The 27720-nt window shown below is 50.9% G+C and overlaps 1 protein-coding gene across 5 annotated transcripts in view; it reads right to left on the bottom strand.

Moving 5' to 3' along the window:
• Positions 1–27720, bottom strand: part of Prdm16 (PR/SET domain 16) — a 320426-nt gene that overhangs the window by 158880 nt on the left and 133826 nt on the right. For 3 of the 5 annotated variants that reach the window (XM_029476235.2, XM_029476241.2, XM_029476236.2), the window contains exon 3: positions 1332–1382. In XM_029476235.2, coding sequence (XP_029332095.1) covers positions 1332–1382 — 51 coding nt within the window. The remainder of the gene's footprint in view (positions 1–1331; positions 1383–27720) is intronic. The other 2 variants (XM_029476238.2, XM_029476240.2) reach the window with 1 other exon arrangement.

The following is a 27720-nucleotide window of genomic DNA, read 5'->3' as shown; positions in this document are numbered from 1 at the left end:
CAAGACCCCGCCTTTGCCCAAGGTGGTCTCGGTGAATGCCACACTCCCCAGCTCTGTCTGTGGCATGGAGTGGACCGTGCTTCACGACTCCACAATTCTTGAGTTAAGGAATTCTGTTTCAGCCCCTACCCTGCTCCTTTCAGAAAACACAAATTTATCCAAAGAGGCAAAGAGGGAAGTGGGGATCTGATCCTTGGTACAGGTAAAAGGTAGAGGGAAGAGATGGAGGAAGGAAAGGGAGAAAGGGCCACTGTCAGAACTTTCCCCCCAAAATGCTGCCGAGGTTTGCCTGGGAGGACAGGTCCCAACCCTGGCAGAGAGTTCTGCCCACATGCCTAGCCTACTACACATTGAGCTTGTCTGCTCACTTGAGTGGCAGGGACCCTCAAGTGCAAGATGAATAACACGGTGGACAGTGTGTTGCTGATGCAGGAGCATACTCAGCAGCCCGAGCTAAGACTCCCACCACTTCCAGGTAGGGATGTGTATAAACGGAGCTCTGTGTCCGCTTTTGTTCCTAGGCGTCTTGATGGGAAGATCCTGAACACAGCATAAGATGCTTGTCTGAGCACATGCACATGAGTGTCTTCCTGTGCACATGCGCATTGCATGTAGCACCTGGTGAGTGAGCTCAGGGAGGCTCTAAAGCTGAGCATCTCCTTGCTACTACACAGACTACAGTGTAAACTCTCAGGTATGCTTGCACCTTTGCCTATGTCCTTGGGACATCTGGGTCCTTCCCTCTGCAGAGCTCTCTCTCTCTCTCTGTGTGTGTGTGTGTGTGTGTCTGTGGGTCTCTCAGAGCCATATCTGTCAACCAGCGCTATGATCCATCACTATACAGAAAGGTGTAGACAATACCCAGTTGATGCCTTTTCTCTTGCCTAATGGTTTGCTTACTTAAAGTGACGCTGGAGCCCTCTTTGGGAGTTAAGAGCACCACACAAGGATCTGTTGAATCCGTGCCCCCAACCCCGGTATTCTTTTCATGTGAGTATCCACTGAAGATAGTTAAATAAACACAACCTGCCTTTATTTGGTTTCCATGTGTCTGCATAATAGCCTGTAGCCATTCTCACGGGCATTGGGTTCTCCTCTGTTCTCAAGAGCTGGGTGTGCTCGGTGAGGTGACACTCCCTTGGTCACATCGTGAAAATGAGGGTCTCCCCTAACAGCATCCATATAGTGTGTGTGTGTGTGCGCGCATGCGATAACACTCTGCTCTTGGACTGTGTCTGTCCCCTGTAATTCAGAAAAACGGAGACTACACAGTCGTCCCACCAGGAAGTGCATGAAAGTGGGGTGAAGGCAGTGAGGTTGTGTTTGCCTACCTTTTTGATGCAGCTCTCCTGGGATGACACCTCTGTATCCGTCAGCATCTGCTGCAAAGCAATTGGAAAGGGCAGTTAGTGACTTGACAGGCATTGCCTTCAAGCTTCAGAGGGCTCTGAACCATGGGCAGATCAATGTCCCTGCCAGGACAAAGGCAAGATCTCATGGAAAACTTTTTAGTTTGTGATAACATATCCTGAAGCAACATGAGGGAGGAAAGGGCTAACCTACAATTATAGGTAGACCAGGTTAGCCCTTTCCTCCCTCACGTGGCAGACTCATATAGCTAGTCACATCACATCCACCATGAAAAGCAAAGTGAATTTGTGTGTCCTTGATCATCTGCTTAATGCCCTTATGCTAAACGGAAGTCCTCCATTTGCCTGGGTCTGTGGTGTTGCCCTGTTGAGAACCCATGGTCTATGTGTCAGACCCCCACCTCACAGACTGAGGTCTAGCATCGCAGCATCTCAGGGCAGGCCACCTGTGATTGCATCAAGCAGGGAGCTCAGACCTTGAAAGGGTCAGCAGACCGAGCTCTGCCAGAAACCCAAGCAGAGCCATGTGTAGAAATGGCTCTGCTCCGGGCTGCCCAGCCCTAAAGGGTGAGTTAGGCTTCAGGCATGGCCCTGACCTCCTGGGATTCCAGTTTGGCTTAGGAGGCAGAGCTCGGGGGTGGGGGTGGAAAATGAGTTCTGCTCTGCTTTAGGAGACAGCAGATACAGAGGGGACAACACAGGACTCCATCTGAGTCTGAGACAGCAGAATGTCACTGCTCTGTAATGACATGACATGCGCTGGGGAGGAAGAAGGTTTGTTGTGGTATATATGAGCACCTCTTCGCTTTGGTGCCGAGCATCATGAAGGTGCCTGGTGGACCTCTGAACACCCTCCCTATCCAGCTGTGAGTAGCATAGAGCCTCACAGACACATCTGGCAGAAGAGGAGGGAGACCCCCCAGCATTGGATCCAGAGCCTCCCTTAGAGCTTTCCTCCGCTAGTGTCTGCACATCTGTGGCATCTTACTCCACATATCCTCTCAGAAAGCTGCCAGCCCCGCTCCAGAGGGCTGGCATGTCAGTGACCAGATGTGAAGTGCCGAAGCTAAGCAGACTGGCGACAAACAACAAAGGAGTGGTAGAGAACGGACTTTCTTTTCCCCTTCTGGGCTGGAAGCACATAGACTCATGTTCGTAAATTATAATGTCACTTCCATGAAAATAGGAGCCAAGATGGAAAACCATACTTGAAAAATACAATGAGGAGTGGTGTCAGGCCTGAGGGCTTTCCTTCCCTCCCTTCACACTTCCCTGAGGTGCCCATGTGTGCCTGTGCAGGCCGGACAGGGAACCAAAGTGTAGCGTGCCAAACAGGCTCTGCCTGGGCTCAGCTGTAATAACAAGAGGTCATATTCTAAATGTTGGGAAATTCTAACCCATTGGGAATTTTATGATGTTTCTTTTAATAAATCCTGAAAGTGTGGTTTGGAAAGTGACTCTAAGCAAGACTGAAGCAAGGCAAGGTGAACGCCATGCAAGACTCAGGCCTCCAGAGGAGGCTGTCAGGGACCAGTGATGGGCTCTGCTCAGCCTGGCTGGATTCAGCCACAGAAGCCAGTCGGAGCTTAGCTGTGAACCATTGTGCCTATGCACCGCCTATGGTTTCTCGCCTCTCTCAAAGTCAGGGATGTGGGGGGGACCCTATAAGTCTAGACAGGAGGATACATTGAGACTGACCACTGAACCCTACCTAGAAAGGCCCTTTTCCACTCATGCACTGGAGGCAAAGTTTACCCTAGGAGGCCTCTTCCTGCTATCCAAATCTGTACCCTGGATGCTGTTCCCAGCAGTGATGGAGACCTCTTTGTTAAATATATGCAGAATGGTAGTTCTGTGCTGCAGCCCACCCAGGGTAGGGTGAGTGCCATTCCGGTAGGCCATCAGCTCTTTTAGCTTTCAATGGTCTGTCTTCGGCCAGAAGGAGAAAATTAGTAAAGGTTGCCTTACACTGAGAAGGAGAGACACAGGCAGGTAGTGAGGAGCCATAGGGAAGATGCCACTTGTGGAAACTGTGTCCTATCTATACGTTCAATAAGGAGCAGGCACTGTCCCAAACCTAGTGCATATCTCCAAACCCCATTAGCTTACTGAATGGAGATCCCTGTACTGACACAGAGCATGAGGAATCCTGAGATGCCTGTTCTCTTTGCTGGATGCTCTACTGGTCAACTCCTCTGTTAGGATCCTTTCTTAGGGTCCCAAGCTTCAGGGGAACAGATGCGCATGCGCGTGTGCACACACACACACACACACTCACACTTGCTTTCAAAGTCCCTGAGAGTGTGCAGTGTTTGCTGAACCTGTCAGCAGACAGGTCACAGGAGACCATGTGATGTTTTAGGACCAGTCTAAGGAGCTTGCTTGGTGGCATTCCACAGTCACCTTGTACCAACACACCGATGTCAACGCAGTGCTTGACACTGAAGAGGACTGGGATACAGGGTGGGGTATGAGGTGCCTCTGGCTGTTCTGCTACTTCAAGAAAGAGGGGCTGTCTGGATTTACTGGAAGGGATGGGCCACCCCATCTCCAAGGAATCTCTAAGAGTAAGGGGGGTGTTCCTGTCCCAGCTAAGCCTCCTGACAGGAAAACTGCAGCCTGTGTTACTGATAAATGTGGAGCCAAGGCCAGAACTGTGCCTTTGCATAGCTCTGCCTGCTTAGCTCTCTGTGTGCTCAGTCAAGCTTCAGATCCTTGCAAGGGCACCAGCAGCCAACAGGGCTCCCTGGGACGGGCTTATCACCTGCTCGAGATCGCATTCACCATTCCGGAGTATATGGCTGTCTCTGAGGGAACTTTTTTTTTTTTAAAGAGAGATTCCTTCCTTCTAAGAGGAAAAGGCTTGTGTCTGGAGATCTAAGCCTGCTTCACACTGTGCAAGAGTGGCTGATATGCTCAGCAGCTCTAGCAAGACGGCTTGTGCATGGCCGCACAGCCTTCTCCCAACCTGCCTGCCATCCTTGAACTTAGTGGAATAGAAACTGGTTTCCAATGGATGAGTGTGATTACACCAGAGCTAAGAAGTAGCCAAATGAGATAAGATAACCCATTTGCTATGTCGTTGTGGGCTCCTTCACTCCCAGAGGAGTCGGCACAGCCTTGGCAATGGCTCCTACCTACCTTAGAGTTTGCAACCAGATGGAGACACACACAGGGACACATATAACCTAATCCCAAACTCTTCAAGAGTCACCAAGTAAGAGGGAACAAACAGCCTTGTGCTTCCTAGGTCACAGGGCCGGGCTGGCCTTGGGTCAGGGGCTGGGGCTCTGTTCCTTGGCCTCTTCACACATACTTTTGAGTAGATATTTACTGAGCTATGGGGCATACAAGCTTGGACTGAGACACACTGTGATCTGCTAAGGATCAGGAAGTACCACATGGCAGGCTTCTTTAGTCACTGGGGCACGGAGCATCACACCCTCAGAGGAAGCTGGCACCTCATGAGTTTCCAGAGCCCTCCTGCAAGGGAAGGTTTGAGCTGGGATCTGGTTTAATACCAGCCTTGCCAGGTAGAAATATCTTTAATGAGGCCTCCTCACCCGCGGCTGACCTTGGGTGGAGAAACCGCCGGACGCACTCCGGAGCCTCTCAGCCTTGGCTTCCTCCCTGACTGGTCTGCCGTTTACTGAAAACCCTCTTTATGTTGCTAGCTCAGCCTCGGCGTACGCACTGCTGGCTTGCTGATCGCTGGCAGTGGCTGCCCGAGGCTCTCAATGTCTCCCCCGCACCCCAGCAGAAGTATTAGGTGTGTTTTGATTGAACATTTTAGCCAAAAAAACGAGGTTTGACCTGCGGCATTTAGCTTCTCTCTCGGGTACCAGTGCCAGGATTTAGCTAAGTGGGGTTGCTCAAAACATCTTTTTTGACTCTTAAAATAAATACCCTCTGTTCTCCAAGAGGTTGGTGAAGAGTACACACATACATACAGGCATCTCATAGGCTCACAGCTCTGAAACTCTGGCATGTCCCCCAAGGGGGCTGACTTTCTGTTTGGTGTCACAAATGGATCCCAGAAGGCGTCTCTCCCTTCAAAGAATCTGGGAGCAGACTTATTGAGAGGAGGCCAGCGGGGTCCCAACACAAGGCTACTCCAAAGCCAGACAAGCCAGACTGGGAGCATGGTTCCAGCTTGCTTTGCGCAGTTGCCTGGTCTTTGCACATAGCCCATGTCTCTGTAGTCCATATTTCTTCCGTATCTATTTTGAAGTCCTTTCTCTGGATCCAGGGATTTGTCTAAGCCTAGAACTATCAGGAAGCTGACTGTAGGATCTCTTCTGGATGGGGAGAGGGGAACGGTGTTTGTGATAGTATTAAGGGGGCGATGACGGAGATTCCCAGGCATCCTATTCTGGCTCTGAGCCTTGCTTGCTGACTGGAGGAGGCTGTGGGCTCCAGAGCTCAGGGTTGTTAGGAGGACAATATAGGCAGAGATACAGAATGGTGGCTGCTGACCTCCTCTGTCAGCAGCAGCGTTGACCACTTCGGGGGCCCACCCTTACAGCAGGGTTTTCTGCTCATAAGCTAAAGAATGGGACCACATGGGGCTACCTTGATTTAAACCCAGGTAGCTGTTGGAGAGGAATCACCTCGTGCTGTCAGTAGCTGCCTCTTTCTGGATGACAGGACATATACATACATGCATTTTGAGACTAATGGATACTGCTGGTAGAGTCCCTCATTGTCCTGGAACTTACTAACTCTGCTGGGCTGGCTGGTCAGTGAGCTCTGGGTCTTATCCTCTCTCTACCTCCCCAGCATAGGGATTAGAGATATGTACCACCACACATGGATTTCGTTACACGGGAGTTCTGGGAGACTGAACTCAGGTCTTCCTATCTGTGCAGAAAACGCTTCACTGACCACCGAGCTGTCGCCAAAGTCTGGGAGACGAGGTTCTTAAAGAGTAATGTTCACCCTTAATGTTCTTCCCATACCAGCATCTTACAGTCAGGACATTCGTTCTGCCAGCTCTAAGGGGTACAGGAGCCCCATCGAGGGAGACCACAATGACACCAGAAGTTGGTCATCTCCTGGGTTGTCTAACACTTCTCCTTCATGAGAGAGCCCAGGGGTGGCAACAAATAGGCTTGGTCACTGGGAAACAGTCAGGGGGAAAGCAGAGAGGGAAAGCCAAGGAGATGGCCTGAGGGCAGGGAGCATCAGAGTGTGGGCCACATGGGCTCTTCAGGGACAGAGAGGGTGGGTCAGACACATTTGAAGAAAACAGCCATGTGATAGGCTCCCTTCTGATAGGTCCCACACCTGACGCCTGTCCGGATCTCCCTAGGAGAGGGACACTCCCCGTAGCTGGCATGCTGGCCAGTGCTGAACTGGGACACTTCCCGTTGGCAGTTCTAGTGGGAACCCGGAGATGTTCTGAATCCCCAGGCCAGCACTGGCTTCCAGAGCAAAGGATCTGGCCATGTTGACACAAACTCCTGAGCTCTCAGCTGGGAGAGTGGGGTCATATTTATTTATTTATTGTGTTTGAAAAAGAAAAAAAAACAGCTTGGCGGTGTTTGAGCTGCAGAAATGATTTTTTTTTTTAAGAGCAGTAGACACTGTTTTTAGCTTTTATGCCTAAACAGATACTTCTCAGTTCCTACAAGCAAGAGCTGTCTAATGAATGGAGGCTCTCTTCCCTCCTAAGAAAAATATTTACACAGTCTAGCACAGCAGCAGAGGACTTCAGGCAGCAGAGGACCATCCCTGAAATGCAGAGAGGTCTCCACGCTTGTCTGCCTGTCTGCACTCAGCCAGCCCTCTTCTCCTCAGGGGCATCTCCCACCCCCATCCTCCCCTCCGGGGTTGCTTCTGAGAGACCAGTCCCTAGAGAATGCTGACATCATTTTACTTTCTAGAGCCCTCCTATTTGGCCAAAAACCCTGGGTCACTTGGTCTCTAGCTCTGTGTGAGGAGAGGTGGTGATTTTCTCAGAAGTTTCCCGTGAAACCCACTCCCCGTGAAGGGTGTGGTAGAACCCCAATCCCATACCCATCATGACTTGGATGGGCTGTGCCCGGCCCTCTTTCACGGCCTGTTGGGGCCAGTGGGTCTTAGCTGCTTGCCCAACCATTTTCCTTCAGGCACAGGCCTGTCTTGTGCTGCCTGGCCAGCACAGTGGTGCAGACCCAGAACCTGGGCACGGGTTGGCTGCTCTCAGATGATCCAAGAACACTCTGTTCACGGGCAGTTCTGGGTGTGTGATCACACTGTCGGGACACCTCATCCGGAAGAGGCTGCCTAGTGCTTGTGGCTGCCTATTGCAGACGGATCAGATACACGGGTTATAGGGTCTCTGTCTGTCTCGGGCTACTATGCCTTCTTAGCCTTATCTGTGGGCACTCATGGAGTACCTCTGTCTACACTGGCTAGCAGAAAGTGACTTGGAGCCACACCATAACACACCAAACAGTCGCTCCTTCGCTACACTCGGAACATTAACAAGAGAGAAAGCCTTGGGTAAGGGCCAGTGAGTCTGGGTTCCTCTTGACTTAGGGATCCTGAGGTGAGGGTGAGCCGGGATGGAGTGGAGTTGAGAACCAGCAAAGGTGGAACAGAGTAGAGAGCTCTTTCCCACAGAGACAGAGGTGCTGCCTGGCGGGAAGGCCTGGCGTCTTGGCTCAGGGAGCTGGGTTTTACTGAGAGCAAATACAAGTGGACACTGATGGTGTGACAGGTGGCAGAGATGGAGCTGGGACAGACAGATGGTCGAGGCAGGGAGTAAGGAAGGCCTGTAGGGGTGGCGGCTGCGTATCCATGTTGTTCTTGGTTGCCGCTAGCTTCCCTGGTCAGCTCTGAGAGTCAGGTGACTTTCTCATTCACCTTGTGTGTGGTGTGCTAGGGTGCACTTTGTCCCACCTGCCTGACGCCCCACTACTAACAAGAATCTGTCTAGCTTTCCTGGGGCTAGAGATGGAGGCTGTTTAAGAGACAAGAGGGTCACCATCAGACAGTCAGATGGAGGAAAGCCAAGGGTCGGGTTGAGTTGGTTGCTGAGCTGAGGACTTGTGTCACAGGGCTTATGTCATTGCTCTCCTGAGAAGGAAACAGCACACAGAGGCAAAAGAGCCTTCTCACATCTGCACAGCACTTGGGTGGAGTCAGGACAGAGGATGATACTGTGAACCCTGCCGTGAGTCCAGTGAGGGCCCCGAGAGAGGCAGCAAAGGTGGTGGTGATGGGTAGTTCCTCCCCTGAGGGATACTGCAACAAGATGGTGTGGTCTAGCCCTGGCCTATGACCTCAGGTCACCCAGCATCTGCTAGCACAGAGTTTCTATAGAAACATCTCACCCCCCCCCCAAAAAAAAAGGACCAGATGGGAAAGATATCCGCCTCTGCTCCCAGCCACCTAAAGGCTAGCCTATTAACATGTTCCGGCACCATCCTCAGCAGGCCAGAAGGAGGGTCAGGCCTGGGCTGGCCACTCTTTGGGGGGTATGTGCAAGAGTTCTCTCAGACTTCCCAACCCTAAAGCTGTCCTTTTGAAGAGAGGGGCATATGCAGATTGGCCCAATGAAGGGCTTCCTGAGCCTCATTCAGTATACAGCTTTCCAATCAAGGGGTTGGCTCTCCCCTAAGGAGGGGCCACCCTGCAAGGTTGTGATCCCTCCCGACACATGAAGGCAGCCTTTCTGCTCAGCTTCACTTCATAGGTGCTGGTCAGCTTAAGAGTTCCTCAGCACAACAGGCTCTGGAGATCCCAACCCTTCTCTCTGTCCTCCTTGGAGGCTGATAAGAGTCAGGAGGCCTCACAGTCTATGAAGGCACTCCTGGCCACCAAGGGATCTAGATAGAGGCTGTAGCCCAGGAAGGGGAGATTGGTGAGTCTAGCTTGGTAGGTTCTCATGCCCCTCCCCTCCTAGGCAGTGAGCTGAGGACTAGGACTAGAAGGGACCAGAATCAGTAGGAGGTGAGGAGCTAGAGTGAGTGGTGGGCACTTCACCTCAGATGCTACAGAACTGATCAGAGATGCCCTGCCTTCCTATGCTGGACACTTGGCATAGGGTGAGAGATGTCAGTTTCAAATGAGCAGAAAGTTACCTTGACTCTTGATCCTGACTCTTCCGTCTTCACTCTTACCCTACAATTTTCTACCAGCTCCTACCTACCCCAGTGAAGGCTAGCAGAGGTTAGACTGTTCTGGTTGGAGCAGTTGGTCGCCCCACCAGAGGGCAAAGGCAACAGGCAGAGAAGACATCCAGAAGCAGAGACAAGCCAGGCACGAGGCCCCAGAGACACTAAACAGTCATGGGCTAGATCTGTGATACCAGCCACTCCTGGACACTGATGGGGACCATTGGAACCTAAGCCACTGCCAACAGCATTGACGGAAGCAGCCCTACAGGCACCTGATGGGAGCTTCACGGAGTGGAGGCTCCAGTGTGTCAGACATGGCCAGTGGGTACATGGAAACACTCTTCAGCGGCCACCCGACTGGCAGTCTAAAAGCCACACTGGGGGTCCATGCACACAGTGAGCTTGCAGACACCATGTTCTTCACATCCATAACCACATACTCCACCTTGTGCCTCGGTGACCTCCAAAGGCTCATGATGGTTGATGTTCTGTAATAAGAACACTTAATACAACAAGGTCTTCCCTTGCCGCAAAGCACTAACCATTCAGACAGAGGGGCACAAGTGAGTCTGGCAGACATTACACCGGGCCCAGGGTGAACTCAATGATGTGGCATTTATAGGAGGAATCTGAAGTATTCAGACTTGGACAGGAAACGGAAGGTAGCTAGCTGTAAATGTTCTTGCAAGTTCCAAGAGACTAATTTGTGTAAGTAAGGGAAGCTCCGTGCTGTCTGAAACCTTTCTGCACCAGGACAGCCTCCCTGTATCCATCCATCCATCCATCCATCCTTCCCTCCTCCCTCTCCTTCCTCCCCTCTCTCCCTCCTCCCCTCTCTCCCTCCTCCCCTCCCTCCTTCCCTCCTTCCCTCCCTCCCTCCCTCCCTCCCTCCCTCCCTCCCTCCCTCCCTCCCTCCCTTCCTTCCTTCCTTCCTTCCTTCCTTCCTTCCTTCCTTCCTTCCCTCCTCCCTCTCCCTCCTCCTCTCTCTCCCTCCTCCCCTCTCTCCCTCCTCCCCTCCCTCCTTCTCTCCCTCCTTCCATTTCTTCTTCCTTCCCTCACTCCTCTCTCCCGCCTTTTCTTCCTCCCTTGTTCTCTCCCTTCTTTCCCTGACTCTCTCCTTTTCCTTTCTTTTCCATTTCTTTTCCTTCGCTCTCCTTTCCTTCTGTTTTCCCATCCCTTTCCTTCCTTTCTGCCTCTGCTCCTGTCTTCCTTTCATTTTTTTTTTTGTTTTTTGTTTTGTTTTGATGCTGGGAATGGAAGCACATTAAGAGAGTGCTCTATGCTAACCTGCACTCCCGGCCCTCAGAACAGATGTCTGTGCCAATTGCAGACAGGAACACCCAAGCCTCCTTCCTTGTTCAGTCTCCCACTGCTTGCACCAACTCTAAGCGTGATCCATCACAAACCCAGAGGGAGCTCATCCGGTCACACTCCAGGACCCTGTGGTCATTCTCTCACCTTACTTCAGAGAGCTCTGGAAATCCCCCAAGCACACACAAGGATATTAAGCGGATGAGATTATCAGACAACTTTCTTCCCGCCCAGGCTGGCAGGACAGCGGTTGCCACAGATGCCACCTGGAATCCATGATGGAAGCCCCATAGAGACCCACAAAGGTCCTAATGATGGCAGCACCATAGAGACCCACAGTGGTCCTATAGACATTGAGCCTCATTGTCTCCTGAGGGCCTTTGCTTCCTTGGTGGGAAAAACAAGTCATCAGACTGACTAATGGCTCCACACAAACATTTGTCTTTTACTTTCAACCTTTCTAGTTACAGAAATAACCTTGATATTGATAGAATTATATTAATGCACTTCAACCTGACCCCACTTATCGATGGCTTGTTTGTTAGGGCGATCTTTAATAATCATAAGTGAAGAGAAAGCTCTTAGATCTCCTATGATGGAGGCCCTAGGGGCTCGACCCCTGGTCATTCAGCTCCTCTGGGGCTGTGACATAACTTTCTCACTGGGGTTTGACGGGCTATTTATTATCTGGAGGTAGGAGTGCACCAAAGTGAAACAAGTCCAGATCCTGTAAGGAGGAGGGGGAAGGAAGGAAAGGAGGAAGATGAGGAGGAGGGAGAGGGGGATGAGGAGGATGAAGAGGAAGAGGGGGAGAGGGAGGAAGAAGAGGAAGAGGGGGAGAAAGAAGAGGAGGAAGAAGAAAAAGAAGAGGAAGAGGAGGAGGAGGAAGCAGAGAAGAAGGAGGAAGAGGAGGATGAGGAAGAAAAGAAGGAGAAAGAGGAAGAGGAAGAGGGGGAGAGGGAGGAAGAAGAGAAGGAGGAAAAGAAAGGGAAGGAAGAGGAGGAGCTGCCACTGCCGACTCCACCACTGCTGCCACCTCTAGCTCAGTTGGCAAAGTGTTTGAAGCCTAAGCTTAAAGCCCTGAGTTCAAATTCCTAGCACTCATGTAAAAATATGGGGTACAGGGTCTGAAAAGATAGCTCAGCAGTTAAGAGCATTCACTGCTCTTGCAAGAGAACTCAGATTTGGTTCCCAGAACCCATATTTAAGCAGTTCACAATTGCCTGTAACTCCAGCTCCCGGGGATCCAAAGATGTAGACCTTCCCAGACACTTACATGCATATAAATGCACAGAAACTCACAAGGGCATACATGCATACGTATCACTCTTTAAAAATCTTCTTAATAAGCTGGATTCACCTGTAATTCCGGTGTTGGAAAGGCAGAGGGACAGAGGGATCTCCTGGCCATCCAGTGTAGACAACTCAGTGAGCTTAAGGTTCAGTGAGAGATTGCTTGAAAAACTAAGGTGGAGGGCCAGAGAAAATACCTAATGTCAGCCTCTAGCTTCTGCATGCCAGTGCAGACATGTGCATCTGCAACCACCATGAACATGCATACATACACTAAAAGAGAAAAGGGGACTATAGTGAATTCTAGAGATGAAAAGATTACCACCACCACAGGTGTTCTTTTACAATGCTCCCCCAACCCCCCAATCTGGTCCTATTTTCCCTTCATCATGTTCCCACCTGGATTTACCACACTCTGGTTCTTACAAGCAGTTTGCCCATGCACACTTCTGAGTTTCATAAAGTAGCAACCAAGGAGGCTAGGGTACCACTATTTCCATTCCCACCTGCAACAAAGTAACAAGGAGACTAAGGGCCATGAGGTTCTGTCTCAGGGGCACTCCTGGGTCCTGCTCCTTGCTCTCAGTAAACATCTCAGTCCATGCCAGAGAATGTAGAAGCTCAAAGAGAAGCTGGGACACATGTCCAGTGTCACATTGCAGACTCCACAGGACCTGCACAGGGCTGTTATCTCATTTGGTCTCTGTGGAACTGGTTCCATTTGAAGAAACAAATAGGAAAGGGTGTAAGGAACTTTGTCATCTCTCTCACAAACGATGTTTCCAATCTGCTGGAAGGGGACAGGGTGGCAGAGCTTCAAATGTCTGGGTTTAGTCACAGCTGCATTGCTAACTTGAGACCACTGTGTTAGGGGGCAGAGGGAGGCTGAGAGCGGCCGCCAGACAAGACCGCACACTTTCCTAATGGGGCCCAATTACAGGAACAGCTGTGTGTGTGTTCTGTGCATGGCTCTGAAGCTCCAGTCTCAGGGATCTTGCAGACTCCACTAGACTGTGGCTGTAGCCAGGAGCCCTGGGGCTTGAATCTGCTCTTTGGTGTGAGAAAGGCAGGATTGCTTGTCTCACCCCACCCACCCTGCCTCCAGTTACCAAATGAACTCATGTGCCTGGCTTTTGTCCTTGCTTGGGACAAAGCATGGTAAAAAATGCTAAGGGATTCTGCAGGGCTGTCCAGTCCTGTTGGACTTCAAGTGCACCCCTAAGACTGCCTGTCTTCAGAGGCTCCCAGGACACTAAAGGTATTTTCTCTCTTCCTGTATTGGAGCCTCCAGAATTGGGAGAGGCTCAGAGGCTGAGGCAAGGCACCTGGCTCAGGGTCACTTTGTCCTTCCCAAGACCAGTGATACTCTCTGCACACGCATGCCCTTGGATGGCCTTGAGATCTCTCGTCTGCCTCTGTGGCATGGGATGACATAGGCTAGAAAATGAGTTGAAGCTGCCCAGGTTGATAAAGGCACTCGAGAAACTGACTATTATTCTATTGTATTAGTATTACCAAAGAGACCTGCTTCTGCAACTGCTAGCACTAAAACCACCAAGCCCTGGGGAGGTTAATCTACACCAGGTAATCCAATCCCAGGGTAAAGAAATAGAGCCATCCTGGCTACCTCATCCCTGGGCAAGAGTCATCAACACTCTATGGCTCACAGACCTAACTCAGCCCATGGTCTGTTTAGGTGCAGGGAGGAGGTGGGTCATCGAGCCTTATCCCTTGACCACAGAATGGCCAGTGATGAGTGATAAAGACAAAAATCCTATTCGGGAGGTGGGGGGAGGCAACAACAACCTAGGATAGAGCTCGCACTGCCTGTGGGCTTCCTCTCTGGGACGGTGGGAAAGGATGGATCAGGAGCCTTGTCTGGGCTGCTGTGGGACACTGGATCTGGCCAGCAGCTGCTGGGACCCACCCAACAGGACCTTCTCAGCTGCAGGCACCCCTGAGTTAAGGTAGGAAATTGGAAGTAGTCTGAAATGGTTCTGCTCCCCTCTCTCTCTCCCTCTCTATCTGCCTGCCTCTCTGTCTCTCTCTTCCTGTCTCACTCTGTCTGTTCCCCTTCTCTCCCTCTCTGTCTATCTCTCCCTGTCTCTATCTCTGTCTGTCTCTGTGTGTCTCTGTCTCTGTCTGTCTGTCTGTCTGTCTCTCTCATTTTTCTCCCCCTCTGTCTCTATCTCTGTCTGTCTGTCTGTCCCTCTCTCTCCCTCTCTGTCTGTCTCTCTGTCTCTGTCTCTCTCTCTCTCATTCTTTCTCTCCCTCTCTGTCTTTCTCCATCTCTGTCTCTGTTCCTCTCATTCTCTCTCTCCCTCTCTGTCCCTCTTTCTCATTCCTTCTCTCTCTTGCTGGATCTGTCTGTCTGTCATTTTCCAACAGAGAGAAGCACAAACAACTATCACAAAGAAAATCCCAACCAGAGTCACATAACCTTCTAGGACAGTAAGCCACCTCTGAGATGGGGAGGGAGGTTCCTTCCTCAGGCAGGTCTTTTAGTCCAGAGATTAGAACTGGTTAGGACTCTGGCCCAGGTGGCTGTGGAACTAGGAGGCAGGGGTTCTTGTTCTCTGAAAACAAGTCTCAGGAAGCCCTGGGTACACTCAGGGATCAGGAGTGACTTTCAAATTGACCCTCTGCACACCAGGTTGCTGCAGTGAGTTACAACAGGTCTATCTGTCCCTTCTCAACCCTTATCTGGAGAGGTCAATGGGGAAATGCAAGTGTTCCCTGTGAGTTTCATTTTGCGGCAACCCTGCAGGGGGTCCAGGGGGATCTCAGGCTGCTGCAAAGAACTAGGATTCCTGCCTAGAAACTCATCAACAGCATCAGAAGCATAGACAGTTGATACAAACCACACACCCAGGGCCTTCATGTTCCGGGGGAGGTGGCGTTTACTCTGTCACCTTTCCCTGTTTCCTGATGCTTCATGAAGGAAGGCTGTTGCTCTCTAGAAACATCCTCTTGTCCCTGTGCCTTGGGAAAACACTCATGCCTGCAGCCTTCCCTTCTTTCTAGTTCTTAAAAGACAAGACCCTTTCATCCTTCCTTCCCTGGCTTATCGCCAGTGCCAGAGTCAGAAGGCACAGGTGGGAAAGAGCCAAATGAGCTGCTGAGTTCACAGACCTCGGGGTCTGAATGAAATCTGCTCTGCACAGGCATCTCACCTTGTGGCCTACTGCAGTGGGGGCTGCCAGCTAACATGACAGGATCAGCATCTGTAGACAGAATGACCCGTCAGCTCAAGAGGAGGACCAGCTTGGGGCACCTGTGACATGCCCGACCTTTAGGTCCTCTGCATAGGGCACACTGGACAACAAATGTCTGAGGAATATGTCAGCCTCTTCTCTCCTTGGCTCAGAGCAGCACAGTCTCTTGCCACCTTTGTATTCCAGGGAAGTGACTGTTTCTACAGCCAGCTGGACCGAGCTCCTCCCCCAGACTTGATGGAAACAATGTATCCAATCCAGTAAGGGCACCTGAACCAGGGGAGGCGGGGTTCAGCTACAGAAAAAGTTGTGCTAAACACGGATGGTTTGAAACTCTGATCCTGGAGCCACTTTGGCCATTTGTTTGGCCACCCACTTTATTTGTTCCTCTAAAGACTGAAAGAACGGCTGAAGTCTGCCCAACTGTGAATCTTGAGAGTCTGGGAAGTATGGCCAGAGGGGTGAGGGCCCAGAACACTCTGTGCAGGAAGAAATGGGAGATGTGTGCAAGAGTGAGGTTAGGTGAGTCTGGATGGATACAGGGTCTAATGAGAAGAGATCTCTGGTGAGGGGCATCTGAGCCAGGATACCTGAAGCCATCAAGGGCCATATATTTTTCAAGCCTCAGGTTGCCTCCACCTGGGGTGGCTCCACACTTGGGCCAGCTGCATCTTTTAAGTTCTGGGCTGGAGGAAGAAACCAAGAAAGATCCTCTAGGCTTTGCTCCTGCCTCTCTTGTGACTCCTCTCTCAGCTTGGTGCTATTCTCCCCTCTGGGAGCCTGCAGTGGGGCCACAGCAAGGGCATGCAAAACTCCCTTTCCTCTTTACAGCCCATTTTGCCTATTTTGGTCTAATGGTGTTAATTACTATGAGCTGTTACAATGATGCCCCTGGGCTTGCTGTGGGGTCATGTTCTGGGAAAACATCCTAGATTGAAAATATCACGAATCGGAAATGCACTGGCTACACCTCACATTCTGAACATCCCAGCTTACAGCATACCGTAGCTCACTATAGAATGCCAGCTGTCTGTCTCCCTGGCGATCTCCCGGCATCCTGGGGGCTGTGTCTGCCCCACAGCGCAAGAAAGGGTCATACTATGTGTGGATGAGCCAGGAAATGACAAAGGACAGAATTCAAAGTTCCCATTCTGCTGAACACAGTGTTTTGTGTTGGCAGAAAGCTGAAATTTAAAAAATTAAATCATGGTTAGTGAGGGCTATGTTTCCCAAGTTACCTCTGCAGAGCAAGCCAGAAGGCTCCAGTACCAGGCAAGCTCACGAGCACAAATACTCTACCTCCTTTCCTGCGCTTGCCTCTCATCCCCAGAGCACACTTAGTGTTTTGTGGGACCTGTAAAAAGATTCTCTTTTGTCCTAAAGCTCAATCCTGATGGACACAGACACAGCTAAGACAGGAAAAATTGGGGTACAGAGGGAAGCCCACATCTCTAAGCAGACTGGAAGAGGGACACACCTGATTCACTCAGATTCCACCAACTTCTTTAAAAACATATTATTTATTTATTTATTTTCATTTCAAATGCATTGGTGTTTTTCCTACATGTATGTTTGTGTACGGGTGGCAGAACTCCTGGCACTGGAGTTACAGATAGTAGAGGGCAGCCATGTGGGTGCTGAGAATTGAACCCTGGTCCCCTGGGTGCTTTTAACAGCTGAGCCGTCTCTCCTGCCCCTGCATTAGCTTCTTAGCTACAAACAGGAAAAGCCCCCCTCCCCCCCTTCCAGGTGATAGCTTTCGGTTGCCCTTGCAAATCCTCTGGCACACCTAGAAGATTCTCACAACAGGGTTAGCTTATCTTCTTTTTCTAGTACCTTATGGTGATCTTAAGTCTGAGGCCCCACGAGACTGTGAAGTGTGAACAAGGGGCTGGGGACTTTGGTCTTTGGACTTTACCAACCAGATATTTGGGCCCCAAAGTCCTTTCAGCACTGACTTCTCTAGAGGAAGGCAGACCGGATCATGGTGGCTGCCCATAGTCTGGTCTGCTTCACTCAGCAGCTCTGTGCCTGAGGGCCACTACAATCTTTTTACCCAATTTTCCAGCTGAGTTGACTGAGGCCTGGGAAGGTCGGGGAGCTTGCCCAGGGTCACTGAGTAAAACAGCTTAGCCTGTGGCCTCAGGACAAGAACGCAGGACCCTGAATCCTGCCCCTAATCACCCAGCTCTTTCATAAATAAAAGTAGTAACAGGGCTCCATTTTATGTAGGAGAACCACTCCCCAGGAGGCCACCAGGTTTGTGGCCAGACATGTGCTCCAAGGCTCATAGGCCAGAGGCAAGGTGGGAACGCAAGCGGCAGGAGACAGGGGCTTGCCACACCAGTTGGCTCTTGCGAAGGCATTAATTTGTAACAGACACGCAAAGAGCTGGAAAGAGCGAGCGCAGGACGTTCTGCACACGCGACAACGGCTGATTATTCATTGCTGACAGTTATTAGCCTGTTATTAAACGTATGAATTGCCTCTTTCATACCACACTGCCTATCCTTAAAGAGCTTTATGAACTAACATTAACCAATCCAATTAGCAAAAGACACTGTATTTGTGTAATTAGTAATTTGAGGCTTTGTCTTGGTCTTACAGAGAAAGGGCATTGGCTGTTGATTAGCGCGCAACATCATACAATTAGGAGAAGTGGTCGGAGATTAGCCGGAATGTTCTTGTTCCCCGGGGTCCCCGTTAAGGGACCTGGTCTTGCTAAGAAGCGCCAGGGGGTTATGTTTGTGGCATTTAAGCGGATCCAATTGCTTCCTCCCTTGTATCCAGGCTCCTCCGCGCCGTTGGCATGGCCTTCTGCGTCAGGAAGGGGAAATATTTGTTTTTGTTATAAATTTAGAGGGTGAGTACAGTAAGGAACCTTGTTATTAAATGCTCCAAGCCCAATCCTGCAGAAAATCTCAAAATCCAACTTTGGGTATTGATTGCAAGATTTTTTTTCTAATCAGATGCCAAAAGGAACATTGTGGAGGGAAAGATGTCTCAGGCAGCCCTAGCCAAGTGGCGTTTCTGTTTATGTCTCTCAGAGAGACACAGAGCCGACCACGATGGGCCAGATCTCAGATAAGAGCGCTGCCTGTCTGCTGCTTCAGGGGTCTTGGGTGAGACCCTGCGCAGCACACACACCTCAGCAAAGAACCACATAAGGAGCCATGCCGAGACCCCTGGTTGAATGATGTGACTCCAGGTGGCTCACCAGAAAGCCTCGTGATGCAGATGACATTTCCACGTTCCCCTTGGATGCCTCTACATTTTATTAGTTTATAAAACTGCAGAGTGAGCTCTACCAGACTGAGCTCCCTCAGCACTTCTTGGCAGATCTGAATTCTGAGCAGGAAGGTTCCACTCATAGTGAGCTGTGAGACGTTGTTCCTGTGGGCACCTGAGCTACTGGGAAAAGGGAGAACACTGGTGTTTCTATGTCCTGCGAGACTGCCATCACTGGGGCTGATTGAGGCAGTTCTGGCCTTTCCTAAGCACAAGTTCAGATTGATGTCTGTCCTGAAGCAGCTGTTTAGGGGCCTGGCTTACTGTGGGGATAACACTGAGCCACGGATATAGGTAAGTAGCTCCCCACCCAGTCAGTTCTGCTCCACCACAGATGAAGGAGTTGCTTACAGTGGGATGCAGCTGTTGTGGTTCTGTCCTCACTGTGCCCACACATCTGGCCGTCCTTCAAGAGCTGTGTGACCTATGATCTGACACTTATGAGGTAGAGTCTCTCAATAGGAGTCCAGAGGTTTGGGCCTTGAGCAGACAACACTGGCTTTGTACCAGTATAGATGGTACCTAATTTCAGGACTTCAAGAAAGGTATATGTGTATGTGTGTGCCTGTGTCTGTGTGTATGTGTGTTTCCATTCCACAACAAAATAAAATTGCAAAGACTTCCCTTCTCAATGTCTCTTCTTCCTTCCTCTGAATGAAGACTTGTATACACCAATATGCAGGTGCCCACACTAGGCACACCTGAGCAATGTGTCTTGGTTATCTTTAGAAGTGCACAGCTGGGGAGTGCCCCCTCCACTGGACCTGCCCCCCAGAGGCAGCTGTGGACTGATCAACATGGGCACCTCACAAAAGGCAGAGCTAAGAGGAGACTGGGTGCAAACAGCTCAGAAACCTCTCCAAAATATTTGGGTTTGTCAAAATCCCAAACCGCCGTTTGCCAGGCACTCTTCCCGCTAGTGTTTGAGCCCGCGGGTATTTTAAAGGAAATGAAATCCGTGTGTTTCTGATTTATTTATACTTAACTCATCAAAATGCTGTTTTAAAGAGCTATTTTGTATCCAAAATGCCCTTTATGCTTTTTTTTCCCCTTCCAAACTAAAAGCCATATTCTGCCAAGCATGCATGACCTTAAACTAACGTTCTCAGGGATCTTTTGAAAATCAAGTTCCTGATGTCCAAGCAGACCTGAACTGGGACCAAAGGTGCCCTCTTATCCCCTATTCCCCAACCCCACCCAAGGGGAAGATACAATGTTGCAATGCGGGAAGCTTTTATCTCTGCCTCTGGTTCCATAAGAGTCCCACGGATCTGAATCCAGCAGGAGGCAGCAACTTCTCTGGGGACAAGAATCTGAGAACCAGAACCTTAAGCCTCCCCAAGAGCTCCTGCTTAGGCCAGCTCAGGGTCATCTAGACACTCCAGAGAGGGCAGAGCAGGCCCCCAGATGGTCCCTGCTTCCCATGGAGTTCTTTCTTTGGTCCAGTAGGACTCTCAGACTATTCTATCCCAACCATGGCCTGAATTGTTCAGCCTTACTGCAAGCACCCCTCATGAAGGTGAGCAGACACCATTTCTCCTGTAAGTCTGAGAGCTAATACAGACCAGAAAAGTTTTTTCCCTTCTCCAAGAAAAGAAAACAGGAAGCTACAGTGCCAGTCCTGAGCAATGTGTGGGGAGGTAGAGAAGCAGTCACACCTGCAGGCTGGGATAGCCCTAAACAAACAGGATATTGGCAACACTGTTGCCTGACCTATAACCCTGGGACTCACGTTAGATTCTTCGGGTGTGTTTTTTATTTCTGGACAATTTCATCCAATTGAGTTCAATTATGAATTTGATTGCTTTTTTGATGTGTGGTATAAAATCCTTTATTCACATAGCATTTAATTGTGTGCCCTGGCAGATTAGGTATTCATCATGGCTCTGCTGCCCCCAGTCCCAGAGATAAACCATCTGAGGGGCAATAAATGTCCGCTCTGATTATTGATGCTTTCAGGGAAATTGATTATCTCTTTGAGGGGTGGAGCACTCTGATATACTGCAGCCTCTTTCCCTGACACAAGAGCTTCTCCGAAGAGAAATCCCTCAATTGCCTCCATGGATTTTCTATTATATTTAATGCTCTTGAAAGTGACATTCGTTTGTCTTAATATCTGAGGATGGAGCTGAGAAACAGCCCTGAGCTTGCAGCCATGTGAGGTAGTTAAGGCTGAGGAGAGCAGAAAGCCAGGAAGCCATGCAGGGTTGGGACATTTGTGCCAGGTTCGTGATTTGTCAAGGAAGTTGTTCCTAAGGTTACAACATATGTCCACCATCCAAATACTTGATTCAAGTTGTATTTCTCCACAACTCCTGACAGGAAAGGCAGGTTTTAGATGAGCTTAATGTGACCTAAATTAAGGGGAGGGGGAGATACAAACAAACTTATTTTAGATTTTTGGGCATACTTTTGTGTCTATGTGTATAGATGCATGTATGTAGATGTACACGCTTGTACATGTGTGGGTGTGCATGTGACATGGGGTCTCTTGAAGCTCACTAAGTAGGCAAGGCTGATTGACTAATAAGCCCTAGGGATCGGCCTGTCTCTGTCTCCCCAGCATCAAGATAAGGGTGTCTTGCTCTTTATTTTTATTTCTTTAAATGGATTCCAGGGAAATTGAACCCAGGTCCTTATGTTTGATCGACTGAGGCATTGCCTCCAACTCTTTGTCACACTGTGATAGCCAAAAAGTCTCTATTCCTCTAGACATGTGGAGAGATCTGTGTTTGTGTATGACCCTAGCACACCCATGTAGGGTATGCAAGGCCTGCTGAGCCCAGGAACTGCCCAGACAAAAGATGAACTTCGGCTCACAGCACAGCTCTTATTAGTCAGAAGATAACAGGTGTTATAAACTCGGAAAATGTTTGCTCACCTCAAAAATCGATAGTGCCCCTGTAATCAACACTGTGGTTAACTGTGTTAACGTCTCAAAATGGGTCCAGATTGTACTCATTTGATAATTTCTTAATAGCAGAGAGAGACTTTTGGCTAAGGTTGAGGCAGGGCCAGTCTGGTTTCATGGGACCCTCTGAAGACAAGGCGGTTGACCTGGTTTGGGGTATGGTGAGGACAGGGCTTCCACTAGCTTCCATAGTCAGATTCTACTGCTCTGCAATCCAGAGTTAGAACACCCCGATGGGCCACCTAAACCCAAAGCATATCAGCTTTAGAGTTTGAAAATCTAATCATTTTCATAGAGGCAGGAAGGGATCAGCCGAGCTCTAACTCAGCCACAACTCCAAGGGCAGGAGCGCTGGTCCCCAGCCCAAGCAGCACGTGGGAAACCGGCAGGGCTCTGCAAAGGACCGAGGCCCCGCCCACTGCCAGAGGTCATGTTCTGGGCTCTGCCTGGGCCAAGCCGCCAGCAGTTCTGGAGCGCAGCCAGGACAGAACACAGGCCCTGAACAGTAGCTAGTGAGCAAGGCCTCATGGGCAGGGCCCAGAGCGTGCCAGGCCCATCTCTGGGCAGAGCCCAGTGGGGTATAACACTTGAAGCTTGCTGGAGGCCACAGACAGTTTTCCTCAGGGAGCAAAGGTGGGACAGTTTGTCTGATAACCCTCATCCCTCAGATGCAGGGGAAAGGATATGCAGGAACTCAGGGCTGTTAGGTCTGCTTGGTTCCTTCCTGCTCAGAATGATGGGAAAAAAAACACATCCCACAGCCTGGGTCTCCCAAGCAGCAGCCAGCAGCTGGGGGCATCTTGCCTATTGTTATTGGCTTTCCTACCTGGGGAGGGGGTGGGGTCAGCCTGGCTCTCTTTGCTTTGGGTGTAGGAGGCTGAGTGGGAGGGAACCTGAGCTCAAGGTCAGGACACCTGCTGCTGAGGCCAACCCTGCTAGGCACCTGCTAAGGCTCCTCCTTCCCATGGGCATGCCTCCATACCCAGTCTTCATACTGCCACTGGAGATCTGTGGTTCTGTGCTCTGGGTTATGAGTATGTTCTCCTTGGTGGGAACCCATACCCACCACACACATGTATGTTTATGTGTGTGTGTGGGGGGGGGTGGCATATGTGCATGTGAGGTCATGCAGGTCACACATGCCATACCTACATGCACATGTGTCTGTGTGCATGTGTCCAGCACACTCACGCTCTGGATAGTTCAAAGCCAGACAGGAAAGGGAGCCAAGGAGAAAGGGACAAATTCCAAATGCCTGTCCTGCCCTCACTGGCTTGGGAACAGTGCTGCATGTCTCTCTGTGATTGATGGTCTCGGCAGTAACTCTTTATTTTTACTGAAGAAAATATAGTACTTATAGACTGCATCCATTCAGGACAAAGGGTTCTCCAACAATACAGCTGTAGGCATTCCCTCTCTACTTGCACAAAGACAACATACCCAGGCCATTCTTTACATCTTGTGTTTAAAAAAAAAGGGTCCCACATACATTATCTGGTTTGAGTGTGTCCTTTACATTGTGATTCAGAAGCTCAGAGAGGCCAAGTGACTGTTCGAAGACACACAGCAGGGAGCTCTGCCTGTTACCAGAGGGCCCAAGTACATCCATCCCTGGGCTTTCCCAGTGAAGTGTCTGTTTCCCTTAAGACTAGAGCAAAGCAGTGGGTCCTTCTGAGGCCGTTGCTGAACACCAGTTCTCCAGGATCACTTTACTCGAGAGTTGCATATGACAGTTCTAAACCAGGCATCAGCAGTGGGCAGCTCTGATGCCAGGGCACAGCCTCTGCCTCAAGAATCCTCTTGGGCTGGGTAATGGCATGTGCTCCCCAGACAGGGTGTGCTGGGCTTAGGAACACTTGAATCTGCGTGCCAGTGGCAGATGTATCTTTGTTCTTGTTGGTATTGTTTTCCCCAGAGCTGGGCTGGGCTGGGCTCAGCAACTCTTGACACCTGTGACTAGGACTCCACAGACAACATCTCTGTGCACAAGACCCTCCAAGGAGTGAGCGGGCTGCATACCTAAAGTGGTTTCAACACAAAGATGTCACCAGGGAATAGGGAAGGGAACTGGGGAGCTCCTTCCAGTTGGGTCAAGTACTCTAGAAAGGTCACCTTTCCTGTGCTGTTTGCAGAAGGGGACTCCAGGCATTACAGGTACACACCAGGACCTGAGAGCCAGTGAGGTCTCACGCTCCTGCACCCAGCTGCTTCCTCCTTTACCCTGGTCTTGCTTGGTCTGGGGTGCAAGCTACATGGAGGTGAAAGACTTAAGAGAGGCCAGGCGCATCTCCCCAGGATAAGTCTGCACCGGTCAGTCCTGGGGCAGTCCTGGGGCTGCCTGGCTGCCTGGAATAGTGAGACAGCCTGTGGTTCCTGGCATTGGAATCTCCTTTTGGAACAGGCCTATGAGGTGGGTGGGCTTGAGACCCGCAGAGACATGCGGAAGGAGGTGTCACATACAGGCGGACAGACGGTGTGGGCCGAGCAGGGAGAACGGATGCTTTTATCAAGGCTGGTGTGGGCATGTAATGGATGTCCTCTGTCTGGAGCCGTGGGCAACGCTGTCTAGGTCCTGTGAGAGCCCAGGAGGCCTCTGCTGGCAGGGGTTGTGTGGTCAGTGTGGAGGTTCTTTATTATGTGAGTGCCAAACATCTGTGGCCCTACGACCGCCTCACTGTCCCCCGGGGGAGAGAGACTGCAGTGGTTCCTGGTCTTTATTCCACCCTAACTCTGCGAAAAAGATACCATGACTAGAGGAACCCGAGAAGCAGGCACAGCCCTGTCTGCGTATCCCAGACTGGGAGAGATACTGCCTAGACCTCCAGGGGAGTGAGGTCCTCCAGGTCAGAAAAAGAGACTCCAAATTCCCTGCTGGATGTCCCGCCCACCCGACCCCCAGTCCCCTGTCAGCCCTGAGACATTATCTACCCTGATCTCAGGGGGCAAAGCTATGGCTGGGCTTGGGGGATTTTACCGTTCAGTTCCCAACTGATGTGGACCAGCCAGGGTAATCATTAACCCGCTTCTGCCAGCTCCTTTCTGAAGACGATTCCACCCTCCCAAAGGCTCACTGCCTGGCCCCGGCCCTCTCCTCCCACGCTGGACCCTTCCCCCGCCCAGCTCCACTGCACTCCAAGGGGAGAGAATGAGAAAGCAGGTCCTCCGGGAGCTGGCACGGCAGACAATGTGTGTCTTGTGTGAGTAATTTAGCGCTGTGGCCAGTCAATCTGGTTTCTGGGCCCGCTGCCCTGACCCTCTTAGAGCTGCTGGCTCTCGCCAGCACAGTGTGAAGCATTTTCTTTCACTGCTCTGACACTCCGCAGATTGAGACGTCAGCCCGGTCCAACTACAGCAAATTAGCAATTTTTCTTTTGCTAATTGGAAATAAAAACGTTTGCCGAGGGAGCTGTTTGTCGGCATGCGGTTTTCGGTTTCTGTGCACAGGGAGGCTGCGTAGAAAACACATCCCAAGGCGCTGTGCACCCCGGAGCCGGGGGCCCCTTGCTACAAATGTGGAGGGGCCTTCTGTTAACAGTGCAGAGATATTCCCTGTTATAGCCCCAGAAGCTATTGCTCAATCAGCGGAATATCCCCATGTCCCCAGGACCCTTCGTCTGGAGGCCCATTCTATACTTTGAGGAACGACTGAGGTCCAGCAGGTGGCAAAGCTTTCTGGGGCAAGCTGGTGAGGAAGTTCTTCACCAGAAAATCGGAAGCTGAAAACAGGAGACCCACAGTAGCTAATGCCTTCCTGAGCACAGAACACATCTTCCCAAGAGCTGGGGGTGGGGTGGAAGTTGGGGGGTAAAGAGACTTCCAGAGTAGCGTGTGGGATCTCTGCCCTGCACCTGTGCTGCCCAATGTGTGTCCGGGGTAGAATACATCCCTAGTCTGGCTGCATCTTAGTTCCAAGGTACAGAGACCCCCAGCCCATGAGAAGAGTGTGAAGACACCAGTCTAGAGATCAGATGAACACGGTCCTTTAAGGAGAACAAAGAGAAACAGACGGGGGAGCCAAAACCATTATCTAGGAGGGCTGCCTGGATCCAAACCTGGAGAGCTACATCTCAGAAGTCTGCCAATAAACAGGTCCATCGTGTGCACCTATGTGGGCACATGTGTGCATGTGAGTACATGGCTGATAGAGTGCCGGAGCCCACGAGTGTGACTGATCATCCCTATGTACAGACCCTGCCCTCCATGTCTAGGGCTGATCAGGAATTCCAGGCTGCAGGCCAGCACACAAAGGGTTACTGAGCCTCCTCCTTCCCTCTCTCTTTCCTGATAAAGCTTTTGACAGCCGTGCCTAATAATTCTTTCTGTTAGAATCTTTTCTTGATGTCTTTATGCGAATATGAAATCCGGATGAAAGGCCGTGGGGAACCCTCTGCAAGAGAGGAAAAAGTATCAACCAGAGAGGAAGGAAGACTGTCCTGCACTCCCTGCTGGGAGCCAGTGGCTGCCCTCCCCACTTCCCCCACACCATCTGTGTTGAGGCTACTGAGGCCCTCTGTGAGTGGCCAAGTCTTCCTCACGTGGGTGTGACAATGGTGTCTTCTCAGAAATGGCTGAGGAGAGGTGACAGCGCTGAGGTCATCCCTTTCATTGCTAATGTCGGGTGAAGGATGCCCTCTGCCTAGCACTTGACTATTGTCCAAGACCTCAACATCAGTAACAGAGGAGAGAAGGCCGAAGAGATGGGGGCATTCCCAGAACTCATTTTGGCGGCAGGGTGGTGTTGGTACGGGACAGAGTGCAGGTAGCACCCTTGATAGTTTTAGGCATCAGCCGGCAGAGGTCACAAGAAGCCAGGCTGCTCCTTCCAGGAGTTCTGGCTGGGCAGCAGCAGCCTGGGGCCAATGAGAGACTTCAGTGGGGGTATCTTGCCCTAGAGTCACAAGTTTTTCTGCTTTGGGCTGGAGCACCCCTTTTTACTGGAGCTAATGCAAACTGTGCAAATCGCCAGGTTCAGAGGGGGCTGGATTCCATTTCCTGGGGCTCCCAAGCTTCATTTTGATCCAAAGTGAAAAGAATACTTTTCTTTTCTGGTTCTGACCTGGCCTGAGCGAGAGACCATAAATCCTGCATAGAGGGCTGTTCCCTTGGGGTCCTGTTTCTATTCCAGACCAAATAAGTCTGGATGAGGATGGGGTACCAGGCAAATGCCATGGTCACTAAACAGGTCCTCACCCCCACCGCCACCCCCACCCCGCAAGCCAGCTCATCTCTATGCCCACCAAATCCTGAACTCCTCGCTGATGATCTGGCAGGGCAGCTCCATCTGGAGATGGCCCAGGAATCCATCTCCAGCAGGAAGCAATCACCGCTGGTCGGTCGAGAATGGAGAAGCCCAGCTTCCTTGTGGAAGAGAGTGTTGGAGATAACTGTACTGAAGCTTTTGAAGTCCCATTTTGGAATGAGCTACAAAAATACCACAACACTGATCAAGACTCTTGGAAAGGAGGACATCGGAGGGGTGACATTACTGGCTCAGGTGTGGGTGTCTCTCCTCTACCCTGACAGCACTGCCACATGAACAGCAACAGACTTTGAGATTAATCACAGGAGGAAGCCTTGCCTGAGCCCAATTGTGGTTGGGCATAGCCCTGGAAAGGTGTGGATGGGGCTGGGAGACAGAGGAGAAGGGGGTTAAGGGCTGAAGTGTGATGGAGGGGTGACGAGCAAGGCTCTGTCCTGCACAGTTCTCAGTGCTGCTGCTGGCTCCTGGTGAAGTCCCACTTTCTGTACTATTAAACAGTTTAAATGTCTCTGGCTTCTGGGTTCGGAGCTGACTTCCATTTTGTGAGGGATCAAAGGGCAGTGGCTCCTCCTCCAGGTTTAGGAAGGTTCAACACTCCCCTTCACCTGCTATAGGACACAGTCTGCCTGCAGCAGCTTGCCAGCAAGAACCACTTCAGATATCTCCAAAGCCTGTCAGCTCCTGGACCCTGATGGAACACACCTGAACCATCCTTCCCAGGCAGGCTGCACAGGGCAGTCTTTGCAGTGCCTTCTTGGAGGCGGGGGTGGGGTGAGGCAGGGTGGGGCAGTGGGGGTGTACAGGGACAGGGCTAGAGGTACGCATGCTCTGTGGAACTCCTCCCTGCCGTGGCTCTGCATCTGCCCAGCCCCAAGGCACGGATGTCACCACTGCGGCGGCGGCGGCGGCGACAACGTGAGAACTGCACGGCCCTTTTTTGTTGGTGGGACACTATTTGGACATGGCT

This window comes from Mus caroli, unplaced genomic scaffold, assembly GCF_978045245.1.
Source record: "Mus caroli unplaced genomic scaffold, Mus_caroli_1 scaffold_6, whole genome shotgun sequence".
Lineage (NCBI taxonomy): Eukaryota > Metazoa > Chordata > Mammalia > Rodentia > Muridae > Mus > Mus caroli.
Note: the sequence above shows the minus strand (reverse complement) of the source record. Positions and strands in the feature narration are given on the sequence as shown.